This window comes from Canis lupus, chromosome 31 (assembly GCF_011100685.1).
Source record: "Canis lupus familiaris isolate Mischka breed German Shepherd chromosome 31, alternate assembly UU_Cfam_GSD_1.0, whole genome shotgun sequence".
Lineage (NCBI taxonomy): Eukaryota > Metazoa > Chordata > Mammalia > Carnivora > Canidae > Canis > Canis lupus.
The window spans coordinates 36,671,940-36,692,969 of record NC_049252.1 but is presented as its reverse complement, the minus strand read 5'-3'; the positions used below and the strand labels follow the sequence as shown (position 1 = coordinate 36,692,969).

Below are 21,030 nucleotides of genomic sequence, written 5' to 3'. Positions count from 1 at the left end.
CCCCTGGTGCGGGGGGGGGGGGGGGGGGGGGGGATATGACTCTCCCTCGTGAGCCCATATGCTGAGCAGCAAAAGCAAGGGATGCCCTGGGGGAGCGCAGAGCCTCGTGGAGTCAGGAAACAGGTGCTCTGTGGTGCTCCTGCCCTTGAAGCTGATTTTGCTGTTTCTCTCTCTGACCCACCCTCTCTTCATGAACATGCGTGGTTTCTTTAGACTTGGGGGTTCCTTCGTTGAACGCTTCTGGTCGGGGGAAGATGTTCGGCCTCGTTAAGCTGGCATTCCTCTGCCTGCCACGATTTCTTGCCTGCCAGTGTCATGTCTCAGGAGGATCGTTGTTCCCTGGTTTCCGAGAATGCCCCCTGCTGTCCCCGCACACCGTCATCGCCCGGTGTGACTGCCGTGCTGGTCTGATCCCCATCAGGGGTGAACCTGGGAGGAGAGACAAGTGGGAAGTGGGTGTGAGGCCACCACACAGAACCATGCAGGGTTCTGTGTTCTGGACTTTTCCTGGGAAGAATTTATCCAGTTTGGGTCAGATTTCCCAGGAGGTCTGTGACTGCAACCCTGGAGCTATGGTGACAAGAGGTGGGCCCTCCTGCAGGGAGCCTCCCCACTCGCTGGCCTGGCTCTCTGGTCCGCAGATGAGGATGGTACCCTGGGCACCGTGCCTGGCAGGTGGCGAGCGCTCAGGATGGGCTGCCCGGGCAGCGCCGTGGTAGCGTGGCTTCCTGATGAGGATGTGTCCTTCGGGTGCAAGGCGGAGCTGCCTCTCTGGTTGCTAAATGGAAGTGGAACCAAGGAATTGCAAACCAGGTGTACTGCCAGGGTCCGAGGCCCCGGGGGAGGGTGCCAATGCCGTTGCTGTTAAGAGAAGAAGTTGCGGCTCCTTTTCATCGTTCTCAGAGCAATTATTCCAGAAGGAGCACCATCTGCTTTTTAAATGAACTTCAGACAATTTAATTTAGAGTTTGATTTAATGCCTTCCAGACGGTTATGACCCTAATCTCATTGTTGCCATGTTTTATCTTAGTCTAGATGTCAATACAAGCCGAACAACATGTGCATATATATAAAGGACGCAGGGGCAGCCCGGGTGGCTCAGCGGTTTAGCACCTGCCTTCCACCCAGGGTGTGACCCTGGAGTCCCGGGATCGAGTCCCACGTCGGGCTCCCTGCATGGAGCCTGCTTCTCCCTCTGCCTGTGTCTCTGCCTCTCTCTCTCTCTCTCTTTCTCTGTGTCTCTCATGAATGAATAAATAAAATCTTAAAAAAAAATAAAAAGGATGCTCAGAACAAGGGGTGGAAGGAGTTTTTAACGTGCAGGTTAGCCAACACACAGACCTTTGGAAACAGCCGTGAGTTTTCGCGTCTCCGAGTGGCTCTGTATCTTAAAGGGTGCAGGGTGTGGTCACTACTCAGAGGTTTCTTCTCCCGGGTCAGAAGCCACAATGTTAATTTTAGCTCCCGAGGTGAACCGGAGCTAAAGCTCTAAGTTGACATGAGGCTGACTTCTTTAAAACCCTGTGTTGCCCGGCTGCCATCCTAAGGGACGTGCAGAGTGGTTTCCTGCAGGGTAGCTACTGCGCTCGGCCCCAGCCCGAGGTGTGGGGTGCATTGGTGATCTCCCAGACAGGAGGTGGGCCCGGTGGGGGAGCCCAGGGATGAGCGGACACCCCTGCTGTGAGGGCCCCTTGGGCAGAGGCAGGGAGGCAGGGGTGCTTGGCGGAGCAGGGGATGAGGTTGGAGGGGAGCGGAGGGGGCCAGGCTTCGGAGGGGCATGTGGACCACCTCTGCAGACGGCCAGGTGTGGAGATGGAGGGCCGATGAGGCCTGGGAAAGGAGAGGGAGCACCCCTCTCCAGCACCCCTCTCCCATGTTGGCCCTGTTGCCAGCTGCAAGGGGTGAATGGAGATGAAGATGTTGAGTAAGGACATTGTGGAGAAATAAGATAATAGGATGGCTTGAAGCTGGCTATTCTGGAAGCTCTTGGGGGCAGGAGCCAAAAGAAGGCATGAACACTTGGCCCTTGGGGGTGCTTGTGAAGAGGGCATGGGGTTGGAGCCAGAGAAACCCAGATTTTTGTTTCGGTCCTGCTGTGCGGCCTTGGGCAATGTGCGTGGGTCCCTCTGGTTTTGGGTGTTGTCTCTGTAAAAATGTGTTGCGGTTATTACGTGTCCCAGCGGAGGTGGCCAGTGCAAAGCCCGTCGCTGTTGGGAACCAGCACGGGGGTGATTCCCCACCAGTGTCAGCTCCCGTCTCTCCGTGTCTATAGCTGACCCAGCAGCGGAGGGAGCCAGCAGGGCAGACAGTGACTAACCTGCATGTTAGTGGAAGAGAGCTTCTTGAAAGAGCATTTCATTTTCTTTTTATTTTTTTATTTTTTAAAGATTTTATTTATTTACTTACTTATTCATTTGAGAAAGAGAGAGAGCCCATGTGCATGAGCGGGGGTGAGAGGGCAGAGGGAGAGGGAGAGAGAGTCCCTCTGCCTTCGGCTCAGGGCGTGACCCCAGGGGTCCTGGGATCGAGTCCCTCATCGGGCTCCCTGCAGGGACCCTGCTTCTCACTCTGCCTGCGTCTCTGCTTCTCTCTCTGTGTCTCTCATGAATGAATAAATAAAATCTTTAAAAAAGAAAACAAGAGTCAGATGCTTAACTGACGGAGCCACCCAGATGCCGCAGAGCATTTCATTTTACATGGTCTTTCATCCCCAGAGCTCCAGACCGGGGAGCCCTGGAAGCCCTGGGGACCATGGTGGGGTGAACACCCGTGGGGAGCTTTGTAAGGGGACCGTGCGCCCCTGGGGGAAAACCAACCCGGATCACAGCCAACCGACCTGAACAGAAGTGTATGAGGATTTCTCCTGAACAGAAGTGTTAAAAATCCACGTCTGACGTGCCTGCAGCACGCCTCTTCCTTACCTTTCTAGCTCGTAATGGAGTGTCTATCTGACAACAATTTTGCGATGTCCCTTTCTATGGAGAAAATAGAGAATCCTGTCTTTGATCAAAGACATATCAAATTAGTTTTTAAAAATTATTCACAGTCTAGAAAAGTGTGATTCAGGGTAATAACTTGTTCTTAGCGGTGCCATGTGATTTTTTAAGGATAGTCATCAACTTTGGAAACCTCTATCAAGTTTCTTCCATTTGGGAGCTGTAAGATTGGAGGACGCCCTAAGTCTCCTGGTACAGGGATCAACCTTCAAGAATTGACAACATTCACTAAGCAGATTGCTGTTGTCATTACGGTAGAGGTGTTAGGAATTTTATGGTACCTTTGCCAATTCCAGTGTTTCTTAGGAAGCTTGCAGGAGATTAGCAGGACCCTGCGTGGAGGTGCATAGGCAGGGACCGTCAGGGAGGAGTCCAAGCAGAGGCCGTGGTTGGGAACCGTGCGGCGTCCACGTGCGTGGAGCTGGTGTGCAGGTGGGACACCCGGGGCGTCCAGGCCGGGAAGGTGTGCGGGAGCCAGGTGATGAAGTGGGAAATAGTGTGAGCTGTCGGCAAGAGGCTGAGGAGGGATCATCAAGCTTCGAAGTTGTTACTGGATCACTAAACACATGCAAGCAGCAAGGGTATGGGGTAGGGAGACCAAAGCCTGATCTGAATCCTAGCTCTGCCCGTGGCCAACTGTGATGCCTGCTGGTAGCGCGCACAAGTGACTGTGGCCCACCTGCATACACCTGCCCGGACCTGCCCCCAGTGAGCTCTTGACTCAGCTTCCCTTAACTAGCCCTCCCCCCACCAATGCCATGCCATTGAGCCAGAGGGGCAGGGGGACAGAGGGGAGTCACAGAGGGAGGAGGCAGCAGATGAAGGCCATCTCGTGCCTCTCACCCGGGCCTGCTTTTGTGTCGTCCCTTCCAGGTGAGTGGGCCGATGACCTAAGGCACGGCTATGGTGTGTACTACTACGTCAATAATGATACCTACACTGGAGAGTGGTTTGCTCACCAAAGGTTTGCGTTCTCTCTTCCGTTCTGTAGACCTATTTATGTAATGGGAATAGGATGATGCCTTAGCATGAAGCACAATCATGACAAAAGCCCACTAGCCAGCTTTGCCAGGCAGCTGCACCCCTTCATGGCTTGAAGATGAGCATGCCAGAGGTGACATTGCCAGGCAGGTGCAGACTTGCTGGGACAATACATGGTCCTTGGCTCAAGAGCCCCCATGGCAACGAGCCCACCGAAGAACCCTCCTGGGGACAGGGCCACAGCTCCCAGGAGCACCGCCTCTGACCCCCACACCCCCCGTGGCCTGGCTGATGTGCAGAGAGGCAGTCGCTGTGTGTGGGCACACAGAGCAGGAGCGTGCTCTGGTGGGGCAAAGACAGAGAAGCCAAGTGTAGACACCCTCCATTTAAATGTCTGTCTTACAGACCCGGAAGATTTTCCACTGTGTCGGAACAAAATGCACTCTCCTCTCTGTCTTAACCAGGCACGGGCAAGGCACCTATTTCTACGCAGAGACGGGCAGCAAGTATGTAGGTACCTGGGTGAATGGGCAGCAAGAGGGAGCAGCCGAGCTCATTCACTTGAACCACAGGTACCAGGGCAAGTTCTTGAACAAAAACGTAAGTCAGCGGGAAACAATGTGCGCCAATGAAATGCACGATAGCCTCTCCCCCCAGTCTCTGTAAATATGTGAATGAGGAATACCAAAAATCCAGAGAACCGCCCCCCCAAATACAGAGGGTGGGCAGCCATGCGTCTCCCCAGGTCTCTGATGCTGGCAAAGGGCGGCGTGTAGGGCACTTGCTTCTCTTCTCCGCATGTCAGCGACATCCCCACCCTCCCTGGGCTGCCATCCATCCCGTTGCTATAACGTGGGGGCATCCTGCCTCTCATAGGTGCTCCTCGTCGTAGGTAGATCGGCCGTGAAACATCTGCAGGTTGAGCATGTGTGTGTTTGGACTTTCTTTGCCCTGGGAGGCATGGGGCTGGGGCCCTGGGGAGGCCGACCCACGAGCTTCTTGCTGCAGGCCTGCCCACCCACCCTGGGCGTGGGCTTGGGTGTCACAGGTGTCCAGTCCGCGGTGCCCACGATTGGTCATTTCTGTGTGGCGGGCTCTACGGCTGTGCCAAGCCCTGCCGGGATGCAGAGAAGCCCTGCATAACTCAGCCCCACCTCGCTGGCACTCCTCGTGGCTTCGAGCTGGGGTTGGGCAGAAACTTCCCCTGAAGAGTTTGACGAGCAAATTAGAGGCTTTAGGAGGTGACATGGAGGGGGGCGCTTGGGTAGCTCAGTGGGTTAAGCCTCCGACTCCTGGTTTTGGCTCAGGTTGTGACCTCAGGGTCGTGTGCTCAGCTGTCTCTCCCTCTGCCCCTCCTCCACTTTCACTCTCTCTCTCTTAAATAAATAAATAAATAAATATTAAAAAAAAACAAAACAAAACCCAAGTTGGCATAGCGAATTTTGAACTGATCTAATGAAGTCGCCTCAGACTCTCTTAAAACTCAGTTTCCATTTATGTAGAATTCATGCCCCAATTAACAGATTCTACTCTCAAGTCTTTGTAAAGCAGCACATCCCCCACCCCCAAATCTATAAATTGCACGTGTAATTCCCAGCAAAATTCTCCTGGGGAGCTGTGTGGAGGGAAAGAGAATTTGGCAAAAGTGAATCTGGAAGCACCGATGAAGGCGGCGAGCCTACACTAACCTAGTTCTGCGAGTTAGTGAAAGCTATGCACATGACACGCAGGTACAGTTGACCCCTGAAGAAGGCAGGGGTCAGGGGCGCTGACCCCCGGGCAAAGATCCACATGGGATTTTGACTCCCCTGAAACTTAACTGCTGACGGCATGCCGTCGACTGGAAGCCTTACTGATCACATAAAGAGTCGATTCACACATGCTCTGTATGTTATGGGTATCACACACGTTATTCTTACAATAAAATAAGCCACATACTTTGTATATGTATTATATGCTGAACTCTTATAATAAAGTAAGCTAGAGGAAAGGAAATGTCATTAAGAAAATCATAAGGAAGCCGAGCACCTGGGAGCTCAGGGGTTTAGGCGTCTGCCTTCGGCTCAGGTCATGATCCCAGGGTCCTGGGATCGAGTCCTGCATCGGGCTCCCTGCTCAGCGGGGAGCCTACTTCTCCCTCTCCGTCTGCCCACCCCCCAGCTCGTGCTCTCTCTCTCTCTGTCATATAAATTAATAAAATCTTTAAAAAATTATGAAAAAAAAGAGAAAATCATAAGGAAGAGAAAATAAATTCACAGCACTGGTCTGTATTTATTGAAAAAAAAAAATCTGCCTATAAGTGGACCTGTGCAGTGTAGACCGGAGCTGTTGAAGGGTCGGCTGTCTCCAGGCACCCGGCCCTCCACCGCCCACCTGAGCTCCAGCCTTCCCTTCTCCCCCTGCTTCTTCCCCGCCGTGGCGTGTGACCCCGCCACGTTCTTCTGTGCAGCACGTCTGCACACACATGCAGCACGGGGCTTGTCACTATGTAAATAGGATCACGTTACATCAGGATATGAAAACACAGAGACACCTATCTTTTTGCGCATTTGGAATATTTACGTAGGTTAGATATCGCAATTGCTGAGTCTACAAATATTGACATTTTGAATCATGATTGCTATTGCCAACTGCCCTAAGAAGCTGTGCCAGTTCACATTCTGGCCAATAGACTCCGAGAGCCTCTGTTATACATTCTGCAACGTTGTACATCACTAGTCTTTAATTTTTTTTGCGAATCCAATGGATAAAAAAAAAAAAGCCTGGTTTTAGTGTGCATTTCCTGATTCCTAGTGAAGTCCAGCATCTTTACACACTTCTGCTACTGGTTTGACTTTCTTCCTCAGGGAATTGCCTTTTCAAATCCTTACCGACAAGTTGTTAAAAGACACTTTAAATAAAGCTTGATAATTAAAACTGAGATACCAGGATGGAGAAATACAGATCAGTGAAGCAGATTAGAAAGTCTAGGGACAGATTCACATGCATACGGTGACTCAGCTCCTGAAAAGGGGAGAAGTCGAGGAGTGATGTTCAGACAACTTGATAGCCGTTTTGGGAGAAAAATGAAGTCAGCATTCGTTGTCCATCATTAGATGAAGACACGCACTAGAGGGAGTAAAAGTTTAGATGTAAAAAAAAAAATTACAGATAAAATGCTCATTAACTTTAAAATGAGGAAAGAAAGAGGACTTTATTTTTTTTCAATTATTATTTATTCAATTATTTATTTATTATTTCAATTATTTATTTATTATTATTATTATTTTTGAAAGAGGACTTTCTAAACAGAAGCGTAAAGGAAAACCCAATAGATTTGGGTTGTTTTATTTAGATAAAAAAATCTATATTTTTTAATCTAAAATATCATATTGGGTCATTTGGGTTATTATTTTTAGATAAAAATAATACCTTGTAGATTAGAACACGTTATAAAGAAAATTTAAGACATAAATGACCAATGGGGTTAGGATATTTGTAACGTTACGTATAAATGTATAAAGCACTTGCGTCAATCAATGATTTAGTAGCTTAAAGATGTGACTTAATGATGAGATCCTGTTTTTCATATTTTTTAAAAAATGTAAAGATAGGACAAAATGTTAATGCCCAGGAAAGACAAGGGTTTGAATACAAGGGGCTCTTAAGTGATGTTGTGGGAAGGAAAATTATTAGAGCCTCATTGTCATCAATACATAAAAAAAGAGTGTGTCTATATATTTTGTGTACACATTGTGTGTTTGTGTATGTGCCAGAAATTCCACCTGTGAAAACTTCCCTGAGGAAAATCTCACAAGTGTACATAAGAGGGGACTCCGAATGTGTCTCCTGCAGGGGTCTTGGTCAAAGAATAACACCAGCACACCGAATATTAATGATAGTAAATGGGTAAAATAGATTATAACTCTCAAATGAGAGAAAATACCAGGCTGACAGATTGGTATCATGTACAATGATTTGCAAATATGGGAATTCATTTATGCCACGTTTCTAAGTAAAAATAGAGTGTATGAGTCAGTGTACGTAATTATGGTCCAACCTTTTTTTTAAAAAAAAGATTTTATTTGTTTACTCATGAGAGACACAGAGAGAGGCAGAGACAGACACAGGCAGAGGGAGAAGCAGGGCTCCCTGCAGGGAGCCCAACGTGGGACTCAATCCCAGGACCTCAGGGTCATGGCCCTGAAGGCAGAGGCCCAACTGCTGAGCCACCCAGGTGTCCCATGGTCAAACTTTTATTTAGAAAAATCTATATACTAGAAATAAGGAATAAGGTCTTAAAGAATATGTCACAATATTTTTTTATTTTATTTATTTATTTATGATAGTCACAGAGAGAGAGAGAGAGAGAGAGAGAGAGGCAGAGACATGCGATGGGACAGCTCCAGCACCGGGACGCCTGATGTGGGATTCGATCCCGGGTCTCCAGTATCGCGCCCTGGGCCAAAGGCAGGCGCCAAACCGCTGCGCCACCCAGGGATCCCACAATATTTTTTTTAAAAAGATTTTACTTCTTTGTGTATTTATTTAGAGTGTGGTGGCGAGGGGCAGAGGGAGAAAGAGAGAATCTCAAGCAGACTTCCCGTGAGCACGGAGCTGGGGGGGTGGGGCCCGATCCCATGACCCCGAGATCACGACCTGAGCCAGAATCACGAGTCAGACACTTAACCGACCGAGCCATCCGGGTGCCCCAAGACCATGTCACAGTATTATTAGCACTCCTGTCTAGCTTGTTAGCCTGTGGGTGACATTTTTGTAATGAACGCATCCTTTTTATTGAGATAAAACTAAAGCTTAAATAACAAACCAAACAGGCCCTATACTTGGCAATTCCATCAGCCGTTGGTTCCTAAAAGCTTTCTTTAACACACATGGGATGTCCCCCCTCCCTGACCCTGGGCAGGTGTTTCTGGAGGTGACATCTCCGCAGCATTTTGCGCGCTCCGGTGGGGTGGGGAACGCAAGGAGTGACGCGCTGCTTGGCTTCTCTTTGCTCGTAGCCTGTCGGCCCTGGAAAGTACGTGTTTGACATCGGATGTGAACAGCATGGGGAGTACCGCCTCACGGACGTGGTGAGTGGCGGGGCCACAGGCGGTTCCCTGTATCCGTGGGTCGGAGGGCTGCCTGGGATGTCGAGCCCCCCGATCCGAGGTCACACGGCTCTCGGCAGCCTCCCTGCCGTCATCCTCCTGTGCGCGCGGGCCGTAGTTTAGACCTGGATTTCCAGAACTAAACGGTATCGTTCACGGTTGCTGCTGGAGCCTACACGTAGCTTCGGCCAAGAGGAGCCAGCTGGCCCCGAGTCGGAGGGCTCTGGGCGGCGTCCAGCTCCGGAGTCGGAGGCCGTGGTGCCACCAGGTTTGTCCAGCAACAGCGCTTTAGGTGTGCGGCTTGCGCTGTGCGTGGTTTTTTTGCCTTTTTGTTCCAGCATGTGACGTCAACGTGAATACTCGCTCGGTGCTTCCCGGTTAGTATGAAGGGATCCCGATCTGCAGGCGATGGAGTGAAATAGCTCAGCACCCTCTGCCTCCCCCGGGCCTCCCCGGGCACCTCCTCCCAGGACACCCCCAGGCCCAGGCCTGCCCTCCGCCCCTCCTTTCCTGCTCCCCGTCCTCTTGCATTCCTTTGGTCGCTCTGCCAGGGGCCCTCTGTTCCCCGAAACAGCCTGTGATTCCCCGAGGTCCTCCTCCTCTGCCATGGCCAGAATGGCCCATGGGCTCCCGGTGGCCTGTCCCCTGGCCTTATGCCGCCTGCTTGTCTGCACCGTCCCTTCGGACCAGCTGCCGTGGACTGTGGCGAGGGTCGGTTTCTTAGCTAGCTACCCAATTTGAAGTGGCCAAATGCTTGACTCTGTCGCTAAAAATAGGCCCACCCCACCCCCCAGGATCGTTTCTGCCCGGATCCCGGGACGTGTAGTCTGAGTGAGAGGGGCTCCCAGAGGCCATGCATCTGGAGGAATTTGATGGGTCTCCCCTGCTCGGGTGACTGCTCCCCGCATTCCCCCTCGGGAGGGCTCCGCACACATAGTTGGGAACCGCAAACACGGTCGACTGCTGCGTTGTTAGATTGTGACAGCGCCTAGGGAGTCCTTGCTGGGCTCTCCCTGGGGCTGGCACGCCCCTACTGGGCCCTGAAGCAACCTGCTGGCTACACTTATTGCACTTCCCCCACCCCACCCCCCAAATCTGGCCATTAGGGTCTCGTTAGAGATTGAGCTGCTATTGTGATTTGTGAAGTGACAAGAGCTAAAACAGCAGAGTAGTGGGCAGTTTTAGTCTGACCTGGGCCAAGTTCTTAGAAGTGAGTGTTTCGGGATGCAGGGGAGAGAGTAGAAAGAACATCCTGACACCTAACGGGGGGGATATGGCCATAAGCCCCCAGCACTGCTCCCGTTCAGGAATGAGCCTGCGAAGCACCACATACCCTAAGGACCTAGTTCTGAGCACTGGTGCTTTCCGGGAGGACAACCGGGGTCGTGCTACGCAGATATACCGAGGGTCACACGCACAGAGGAAGTGAGACGGCAGGTGGTCGGGGGGCGGTTCTCCAGGTGTGGTCCTGGGCCTGCAGCATTCCACAGCACCGGGGCACTGGCTAGAAGTGATAGGCCCCCCCGCCCGACATCCAGACGCAGGAGCTCAGACCTGTGTTTCCACAAGTCCCCCGGGGGCTCTGCTGCGGTCCTAGGGCACTGGTGTCCCCTCGTGGGGGACGGAGCTCAGAAACTTTGAAACCGAGTCATCTATTTCTAAGTGACTCAGTGGAAGTAATAGGTGGGTCTCTGTCACTGTCGGACATATGATCCTCGACGTGACAGTGACATCTTCCTTATTTGTGGGATTGATGTTCAGATCTTTGGAATTTGGGGACAGTTATGAGATTGGGGATTAGGCCCCTATGCTGGGCCAAATGGGCACGTGCCGGCTGCTGGCTGTTGCCGAAGTTAGACTCTTACGAAAGATCCCCCAGTTAGAGGTGATCGACTCTCACTCTGCTTTTGTGGGATCTCGTCTTCCCCCCATAATCGTTGATTCTAGGGCGTTAGTTTCCAGGCCCTTCTAAGCTACATGGCCATCCTAGGATGTTTTCAGCCCTTTCTTCAGACCTGGAAAACATGACTGAGCAACTGAAAGCCACACGCAGCCTTGGTCACTGCTTAATGGCTCCAGAAGGCTGGGGATGTCAAGCCTGGATGCCGTTCACGGCATGAGCAGGGAGCGTGTGGGTGCCGCGCGGCGATGCCCGTCCGCGCCTCCTCTTGGTGCTCAAAGACACACCTTCAAGCCCAGATCATACCAGGGACAGCTGACAACTGGGCTGTCACAGTGCCCGAATGTCCCCTCGCTGTGAACATCCCGCGCCGAGATGTTGGTAATTTGACACACATGTTGGTAATTTGACATTTTTAAACTTAAAATAGGAAAGAGGAGAAGAGGAGGAGGAGGAAGAGACGACGATGATGACTCTGGTTCCAAAATGGAAAGCCACCAAAATCACGGAACTGGCTCTGTGGACCCCGACCCTCCCTGAGGAGCATCCACCTGCAGAGGCACCTGGCCCAGAAGAGGTTCTAGGAGCCGAGGGTATGGGCGCTTCTGGGGTATGGGGCACTTCTGAGGTGGGGTGCTGGGCATTTTCTCTTTGTGGGCCGCTAGTAGGTAGGGCTCTGGGAATTAGACTCTGGGCCTGTTTTGTGTGCAGGATATTGTCAGGGTCGGTTGCGGGGGGGCCCTAGGGAGGGGGTCAGAGCCTCGGGGAGGGGGGTGGAAGGAGGGGTGGGCAGTGGGACTGACTGGTTGATGGACAACCTTATTGGTCCCATGGGAAGCCCTGCAGCTAAAAGCCCGCTCACCTTGGTCAGTGATGGGCTGTGGGCGTAAGTTGGGGCCAGGGCTCAGAGCAGCCTGGTGACAAGTCCTTCCTAAGACGTGGCGGTAGCTCTCCATCCCCATCCCACTGGGCCTCCTGAGACGTAGCCCAGGCTCCATGGAGTCCTTGCATCGTGAGTGATTGAAAGCCAACTCAAACTGGCTCAAGTGAAATAATGCTAACTTATTGGGGTTCCTCCAGCTGGAGAGGTCGGGGTGGAGACAGCCCCAGGCAGGGCAGGGCTCTCCGGTCTCTGCATGTGGGCATTCCTTCCCTTTGGAGAGCAATGCTCTTCGACTTTATGCAGTAGAGCTGCCCCACCTGAACCCGTCGCCGAGCCAGGGGACAGCTCTCCAGATCTGGGCTGGACTGGGTGACTTCAAGCAGGGAAGGTGGTCCCCGGAGGGAGGCCTATCAGCAGGAGGGAGGGGCGCTGGCAGTGAGGAAGCAGCCGCCGGAGACCCAGGCCTGCGGGCTACGTGATAGCAGTTCCCGTGGCTTCATCGCAGGTGACGGGGAGCTCATGGAGGAGGGCCAGGCTCTGGCGGACATTTCCGAAGGGGAGACTGACTCCTTGAGGCCTGGGGAGGATGACGGAGATTCCACCAGGGAGGACAGCCGGGAGTACGGCCGGGACGATTACCGATATGACACCACCGACCAGGGTGAGCACGCAAGGGCCGGGGCGGGAGGCAGGTGCACACTGGGAAGGGCTCTTGGATTCTCCTGCCTTTGTCCTCGGCCTCCTTGGACCGTCCCAGGGACTGGGACGAGATCTCAGGGGCTGGCTGAGGACTTGCATGGGGCTGTGGGGATGTTGCTGTCTCAGGCCCTCCGACAAACCCCTTGACTGTAGCGGGGACAACTTGCTGCCCCGCGTGGCCTCTCTCTTCCTGTCATGTGCTAATTATTTCCATTTTTACCAAAAGAACAGCCTCAGGCTGCAGTCTCACTAGAGATTTATAACATGCCTTTTTTTTTTTTTAACCTGATTTTACCATGGTCAGATCACAGGAGTATGATTAGAGGTTAGAGGCCAGCGGTGCTGGGAATCAGCCCCTGTTAAGTGGGCTTGAATGTACCATTAATCTAGAAGCCTCTGCACCTGCAGGTCACAGGCCAGGGATTGACCTTCTGTCTGCTTGGGGCTTCAGGTTCCTAGAATCTTCTAAAACCTTCCAAGTGCTGTGGGTACCACAAGGAAGTTCGGAGAGGGCTTTCTTCTTGAAACCCAGTTTCTTACGTCTGGTTTAAGGCTGGTATCTTGGTGGTGAGGGAACCAGTGGTCTGGGAACAGCTGGCTCCAGACAGTGGTTGCTGGGTCAGGGACCCCGTGCCACTTGGTTTGTCTCTATTGCAAATTAAGAGCAAATCTCTTGTTTGAAGGTTCGTACTCAGCATTGTTTTGAAGATAATATCTGAAATAATCAACTCCTGTAAAACAGGTTACAAACTAAATGCTTTAGGTGCACATAGAATTATGGTTTTGTTGGCCAGTGGTTCTGACTACCCTAGTGGTGCAGCGCAGAAACTCGTGCCGGGAGCTGGGTGGCCTGTGGCTGAGAGCGCAGGGGCCAGACACCAGGCTTTCCCGTTAGCACCCGGATGGCCTCTTTCTCATACTCCCTGCATCCTGCTTCTGTATCATGTGCCCTGAGATCCGTGAGGATGGAGGATGCCTGCATCTGCAGAGCATTTAAATGGCACACGAATGCTCCATACGTGGAGGCGTTGGCTGAGGCGGGGCACTTCCGACAGGTGGAGCTGTGCTTGCCTGGCTGGGGGGAATTGGGAGGCACCAAGGGCCTGATGGGAAGTGAGTGGAGAATCAGTGACTTGACTGCGGTGTGCCTGCTGTGTGCCCACTGTGTTCCTGCTGTGTGCCCACTATGTGCCTGCTGTATGAGCACTATGTGCCTGCTGTGTGTTTGCTGTGTGACTACTATGTGACTGCTGTGTGCCTGCTGTGTGGCCACTGTGTGCCTGCTGTGTGCTCACTACGTGTGTGCCTGGTGACCACTATGTGCCCACTGTGTACCTGCTGTGTGAGCGCTATGTGCCTGCTGTGTGACCACTATGTGCCTGCTGTGTGCCTGCTGTGTGAGTACAGTGTGCCTGCTGTGTGCCCACTATGTGCCTGCTGTATGAGCATTATGTGCCTGCTGTGTGACCACTATGTGACTGCTGTGTGCCTGTTGTGTGCCTGCTGTGTGACTGTTGCTGACTGCTGTGTATAGGAAGGTGCAAGGAGCAACTGGGGCAGCAGCAGAGGTATTTCTGAGAGGACATACCTCAGGCGAGTTGCAAGGCTGGAGTGGTGCGAAGGGAGCAACCAGAGGGAAATCCCCCCAGGGGAGAGTGCAAGTCTGAGGACAGGGGGGGGGGTATGGGGAGCAGGGCAGGTCACTTGGCCAAGAAAGTGAGGAGATAAACCTCTTTCTGATGGACTTTTCTTTGAGGGCTCACCATGGCATTGGACTTGACCCTGAGTGCAGTGAAGGGGGCCAGTGGGGATGGGTGCCTGGGGGCCAGGCAGGCAGGAGGCAGGGGCTCCCTCGGGAGGTGAGGCCTTAGCACCCAGAAGCCATAGGGGTGGGAGCAGAAGGAGGGGACAGGCAGGAGCAGTACTGAGGATGAGAGTCTCTGGGGCCTGGCTGGGAAACTGGGCCGAGTCCACGCCCTCAGGACCAGCTGGCACCTGAGCTGCGGACTCGTGATTCAGCCCCGGGCAAAGGGGCGTTTCCTTTAGCTCCCGGGCTGTGTCCTTGGGGGACACTTGGCTCTGTCTGGAGACTTGGGGGCTGGGCAGGGCAGTGGGCAGAGGGGAGGGACAGTGCTACTGGCACCTTCCAGGTAGGCGCCAACATGTCAGAGTGCCTTAAATGAAAAACGGGCCTAAGTAAACAGTGGGCCTGGGTAGCAAACATCGCATGAGAATCACAAAAACTCAAGATTTAACAGGATTCCTATATTATGTCTGAGGTTCACCCTACTGATCTCTTTTCATCGCCAGCAGTGAGAGTTACAGAGTTTGCTTCACAAGAAAAAAATAACTCTGAATTTCATGATACTTTTGAGATAGTGTCTTATCAGAACGTAGCCAGTCCCTGCCTTTCTTTTCGTTGACGCGAGGGCCGCCCGGTGACGCCTCGCGTTTGTAAAGCTGGTCCTATTTGGACAGCGTGTGCAGGCAAAGGTGCTTACTGAGCTCACTCTCACACGAATATCCTCAGCAGTTTCTTCGGAGAAAGCTTCTTCTTCGGAGAAAGTTTGTTGCTGGTGTCGCAGGATTTGTGACCCCTTAGCCCCGGGGTTCTTGGTCACATCACTTCAGAGAATGAAGGGGTAGACGGGACGAAGAGTGCTGGGCAGCAAAGCAAAGTTTATTGAGCAAGAGTATAAAGCTCCCGGAGAGGGAAGGGGACCCGAGAGAGTTGCCCTTGGAGTTCCTAAGTTGAGGGGTGTTCATGAGCTCTTTTGAGGAGCTATCTCAAACATCAGGGTGTGCTGAGTCGTACCTACCTAAGCTAATGTCCATGTGCTTATGGTTTTATTATTATTATTATTATTATTATTATTATTATTATTATTATTATTATTTTGCTACGTTTGGGGGCTTAGGTCTTAATTGCCCCTTACCTGTGATATTGACAAATGATTTGTGGTTAATTGTCTTATTTTAGGACTTTTGCAGAAGTCACTTCTGCAAAGGCTGCAGAGCAGAATGCTAGTCTGGTCCCGTCTAAGCTACAAAATAGGATGTCGGTGCCGTTTTATCTTAGCTGTCCTGACTCCGTATTTTCTTGTTGGGGACCCTGGCCCTGACTCCCTGACTGCCCAACGAACTCCTAACTCTGGTACCAAAGAAAAACTACGAAAGTCTGTATAAGATAAAATTCAACGTTGTATTTTTTGGCCCCATAAGTGCTTAGTATTTATAATATTATTCATTGCAAAAGATTTGTTAGCACACAGAATTTCAAAAGAGAAAATTCTGGAATATACTCATGGTTCTTTTCTCCCCTTAGGCATTGTTAGTTTTGAAGAAGAGGAAAGTAAACAATCAGAGCTGCCAGAGTGAGGTGAAGGAAGCGGGAATAATAGGAGATCGTATCACAAAAACGCTCTGTTATTTGGCTAGTTTATGCTAATCCATTATTATTCTTTCTTTTTAGTTGTTAAGTAGTGTATGATATGAATAAATTTCTTCCTCATCCTTTGTTTATGGATGAGCCTCTGTGGGTTCCTTAAGCTGGAAGTCTCCAGGTTATTCGGCTGTGGTTGTGCAGCCCTGTTTTCTCCTGGGATAAAGAAAGAGGTCACGTACCCCCCGTACCCCCAACTCTGCGGGAGGTGGCTCATGGGAGTGACCTTCTGGCTGTGCTGGTAGAGTAACTACTGACTAAAGCTTCTCTCAAATCTGCCTCGAGAGAGCTACAAAGACACCCAGAAAGTAATTCTGTTTTTAATGTGCACAGAACACAGCAAGGTAGGTAGACTTTGGGTGGGGCACCTGCGGGGGCTCAGTTGGTTGACTATCTGACTCTTGATTTCAGTTCAGGTCATGATCTCAGGGTCGTGGAACCAAACCTCACGTAAGGCTCTATGCTCAGTATGGAGTCTGCTTATCCCTCTGCTCCTCCCTCCTCAGCTCTCTCTCTTTCTCTCTCTCTCTCTCTCTCTGAGGAAGGAAGGAAGGAAGGAAGGAAGGAAGGAAGGAAAGAAGAAAGGAAGTCTTAAAAAAATAAACTTTAGGCTTGGGAAAGAAACCATCAGCTGCTATTGGAGGGGGCGCTCCTGCCCATTCCTTTGGCTTCAACATCCTAGCGTGGATTTCAGGGGTCCCTGCAGATGGTTGAGGGGCAGGGCTACCCAAGGCATGGCTCTGCTCTGGGGTGCACACCCTTCAGGTCCCCCGATGGGTGGGGGGCTGACACCTAGTCCACACCCACACTGTCTGGGTCCCTCCTGGCTCTCCCAGCACCACTGTGAAGCCACACACTTCTGGAAGAGCCCTTTCCCACGTCTCCCATCTCCCCAGCTTCACATCACCCATCCTCCTCCATCCCCAGAGTCACTTGGAGGGCGGTGTCTTCAGTTCACGCAAAATGCTCTCTGTAGTTGACATGCCCAGCACCATACTCTGCATCTGGTCATTAGGTCCCCAAACATGGGCCCCCTTTAAGAACAATGCGTTATGATCCAGGCCTCTGTACAAAAACGCACAGAGCATTATGAATATAAAATTGCATTAAGACACTCTTTTAGAACTAGAAATTCCAAAAAAAATTTCACACTAAAAAAAAAAAAAGCTGGCAAATCCACAGATAGCACATGTAGAAAACTATTAGAATATTGATATTCTAACACTTGTACTTTTTTTTTGTCAGCATACTCTTGCCTCTTCCTATGACAATAATTTTGCAAGATTTCCCATAGGGAGGGGATCCCTGGGTGGCTCAGGGGTTTAGAGCTGCCTTCAGCCCGGGGCATGATCCTAGAGACCCAGGATCGAGTCCCACATCAGGCTCCCTGCGTGGAGCCTGCTTCTCCCTCTGCCTGTGTCTCTGCCTCTCTCTTTCTCTGTGTGTGTGTGTGTCTCCCATGAATAAATAAATAACATCTTTAAAAAATAAAGATTTCCCATAGGGAGATTAGTGAGGTCATCACAGCTGTTCCTTTAGTGTGGATTATAATTACTGACCTTCGAGGGGGATAAAGCATTGACCTTCACATCCCACATCTCGGGGCTCATGAAACTGCCTCAGGATTGTGCACCACCAACATACAGTCTGATAAAATCCTATTGTGTGTGATTTGCACCAATATTGTACATGCTGCATCATCACGTTCCGGACAGGAGAGAGTCCAACTTTATGTGTCTGGTGATTGAAGTAATATGCACAGAATAGAGCCTGGAGCTGTGCTCCTCAAACTTCAAACCTCGTTCCTCCACTCCCACAGATGTGGGGCTGGCCCCACGGGACAAAGGGAGATGGAGGTCTGACCATACTTAACTTACTTCACCATACTTACGTGTCGGAAGGCTGGGCAAGTCACCAAAATGGGTGGCAGGAGTATTTCTGGGAGCTATTTCCAGAGCAGGTGGCAAGAACTGAGTTACATGTGGAAGTTACTACAAACCAGGAACATACATATATTCTGGAAACCCACACGGTCAAACCCATCCCCAACTCAACTGACAAGGCACGGCCTTGGCGTGTTCCAAAAGTACCATCTCAGGACCCTTGGTGAAGACTAGAACTCTGTCTAGACTCTGTTCTATACATACATACACATAAGAAGGTTTAACTTATAACCCAGGCACCGTAAGAGATTAGCAATAGTAACTAATAACCACGTGGAACAATTATAACAACATAGCATGAGGAAAGTTGCGTGAATGTGGTCTCTGTCGCACGTAATATCTTACTGCACTGAGCTCACCCTTCTTGTGACGGCGGGAGATAATAAGATGCCCGTGCGTCGGGGCGAAGCCAGGTGAATGAGGTACATCCTGTGACCTGGGGTGAGGCTACTTTTGACCTTCCAATGACACGTCATCTGCTTCTGGATGGTGTTTGGCTGTGTCGACACAAGGTGAGCAAACCTTTTAGAATCTCTAAAAGAAAGAAGAGTTTTCTTCGAGCCCAGGTTAGGACAGCTGCCTAGGAAACACGCTCTTTGCACAGAAGAAATGAGAATGGACAGTTTTTACAGGGTTATGTGCTTTTTTTTTTTTTTTTTTCATCCTGTAAACTCTCAAAATTCATAGTTTCGCATACAGGCAGGAATCACGCGTTTTATCGTAAAGGAATGCGGGAGCAGGAGCATCGATAGGTATCTCAAGGACAAGATGGTTTTCCTTTCGCTTATTCACAGAGCAAGTGCACGATGCGTGGGCGGCGCACCGGAAGTCAGGCTTTTAGTTTGAACAAGATGTACGTACAGTCATGCTGACTTCGAAAGAAATCTAAGGGACGCCTGGGTGGCTCAGTGGTTGAGCGTCTGCCTTTGGCTCAGGGCGTGACCCCGGGGTCCTGGGATCGAGTCCTGCATCGGGCTCCCTGCATGGAGCCTGCTTCTCCCTCTGCCTGGGTCTCTGCCTCTGTCTCTCTCTGTGTCTCTTATGAATAAATAAATAAAATCTTTAAAAAAAGAAAGAAAGGAATCTAAGCTGGTGTTAAGCTCAGGCTTCAGAGGGTTTTTCTCTCAACTGCAGTAACTGCTGCAGAACTGGGTAGAACCACGGGGGAGGCGGGCTATGGTAGATGGTACGTTCTGCAGAATCATTTGAGGGTAAGATACGCCCAAGTGTTTCAGGGTATATTTTATGAAAATAGGAACATCCTCGTACGAGATCACCGTGTAAGCAAAATCGGGAAATCCCACACTGATATGATTTGATGGAATTCCCTCACTCCACACATCTTTATTCAGGTTTTGTCAGTCGCGTCCCCCTTGCCCTTTTCAGCTAACGCAAGTGATACTGCGCGTTCATGCACGTGCTTTTGGGGTGTTTACATGTCATGCTTTGTGAAACGTCTGTTCAAATACTGTTCCGGTTTTTAAATGGCTTGTCTTACGTTTTGGATTGTAAAGATCTTTATTCTGGAAATAGGTCCCCCACCAGAGGCGTGTTTTCAGTCATTCACTGGCTCGCCTCGGTTTTCTTGGTCGGAGTCCTTGATGAGCAGAACCTCGAAGTCTGGTCCATCGAATCGGGCAGATGTATCCATAGGATTTGAGTGTCTTCCTTTCTGGGTTTTTCTGCTCCTTAGATTCTGTGCTCATTTTCCGGGGCTGCGGCTGCCCCTTCGGGCCGGGCGGGGGCCGTGGAGGCTGGGATCGCTCTGTGCGGCTGCAGGCTGCGTTCGCAGGAATGGAAGTCCCGCTTACCAGCTTTTCCAGCAGCTCTCTTCTAGAAGCTGGCTGCCCTTTGTTCCCTCTCCACTGGCATCAGGGCCTTGTTTTGTAACTTCTGCGGACTGCATAGCTGTTCCCCAGGAGGGCTGGGTCCAGAAGGAGCTCACCAGGTGCGGAGCCTGCCGTGTGTGTGTGATGTTGGGGACAGCAGACTTCTGTTCGCCAAATGTCTTTGTCTCAAATGAAATGATTATGACATTCCTCTTGACCCCAACGTGGAAATGGTTCATATTCCAGGATTTCCAAGGCCGAAGGCAGTCCCCTGGCCTCCACCAGCCCCGTGGCTTTGTCTCCTTGGCCTTGGTTTCCTCAGAGCTGTTCCCTCCACTGGAGCCGTCCTGGCAGCTACATCCCTGCCCTGCATGATTGCCTTCCTGGGTGAGGAGGCTCTTGGGGCCCCATCTCAGACAAGCTCTTCCACCCGCCCATTCTTCTCTCCACCAACCCAGAGGGATGGCCTGGAGCCTGTCTAAGCACCCTTCTTTCTAACCAGGGATCCGGCCTCTCAGGGCTCTCCTGCCAGGTGCCCAGATGCCAGTTCTTGCTTGCTGATTTGGTTTGGTCTCAGTTCTGGGCCATCCGGGAGCCATCCCGAGCCACCTTGTTAGAACAAGAGATGCTCCTATCACCCAGAAACCCCCAGGAGATCTAGGAGCTTCGTGCCAGGAACCAGGGTCATACACCAAATATCTCCTATCACCTACGACATCACAAGGATTTTAGGATGATAAAAGAACAAAAAGTCAACCAAATTTGAAGGTCTAATGGGCTTTGTTGGAGGATTCACGATCAGGGCTGCATCCCACCTGACAAACGCAAGGGAGCTCCGAGGAGTTGTACAGAATGGAAGGCTTCTGTCGGCAGAAACGGACGGGACAAGGAAGTTATTGGAGAAAGATGAAGAGTCGTTTCAGGCAAGGTCACCTTCCCGCGCGAGGGCCGTGGGTCTCGTCATGCCGGCCGCCCACTAGCGCCGATCAGGGAGTTCCAGGCTGAGGTGGGAAAGCCCACCGCTGGGGAAGGCGGCAACTCTAATCAGCTTGGTATGAAATCTTGGCGGGGCACAGCTATGATTTTGCATAATTTACCTCTTGGTAAGTACAAGGTAAAGGTGACCTATGCTCATCATTTTTATTTTATCAAGACAGAGTCTATAATCAAGCTGAAGCTTTCACTGTGTACTTTGAATTTGGGTTTCTGTTTTACCTGGACTGTCTTGGGGTGGCTTTTCTTTGTCCCCTTGTCCTCGGGTAAGGAG

General features: G+C 51.2%; 1 protein-coding gene across 7 annotated transcripts in view; it reads left to right on the top strand.

Moving 5' to 3' along the window:
• The window catches only part of RSPH1 (radial spoke head component 1), a 31,526-nt gene that overhangs the window by 3,000 nt on the left and 7,496 nt on the right, over nucleotides 1-21,030 (top strand). For 2 of the 7 annotated variants that reach the window (XM_038581562.1, XM_038581559.1), the window contains exons 4-8: nucleotides 3,870-3,960; nucleotides 4,442-4,577; nucleotides 8,978-9,049; nucleotides 11,398-11,560; nucleotides 12,356-12,511. In XM_038581562.1, the coding sequence (XP_038437490.1) occupies nucleotides 3,870-3,960; nucleotides 4,442-4,577; nucleotides 8,978-9,049; nucleotides 11,398-11,560; nucleotides 12,356-12,511 (618 nt within the window). Of the gene's footprint in view, nucleotides 1-213; nucleotides 1,192-3,869; nucleotides 3,961-4,441; nucleotides 4,578-8,977; nucleotides 9,050-11,397; nucleotides 11,561-12,355; nucleotides 12,512-15,874; nucleotides 16,072-18,728; nucleotides 18,882-21,030 lie in introns of those variants that run through there. The other 5 variants (XM_038581561.1, XM_038581560.1, XR_005382435.1 and 2 more) reach the window with 5 other exon arrangements.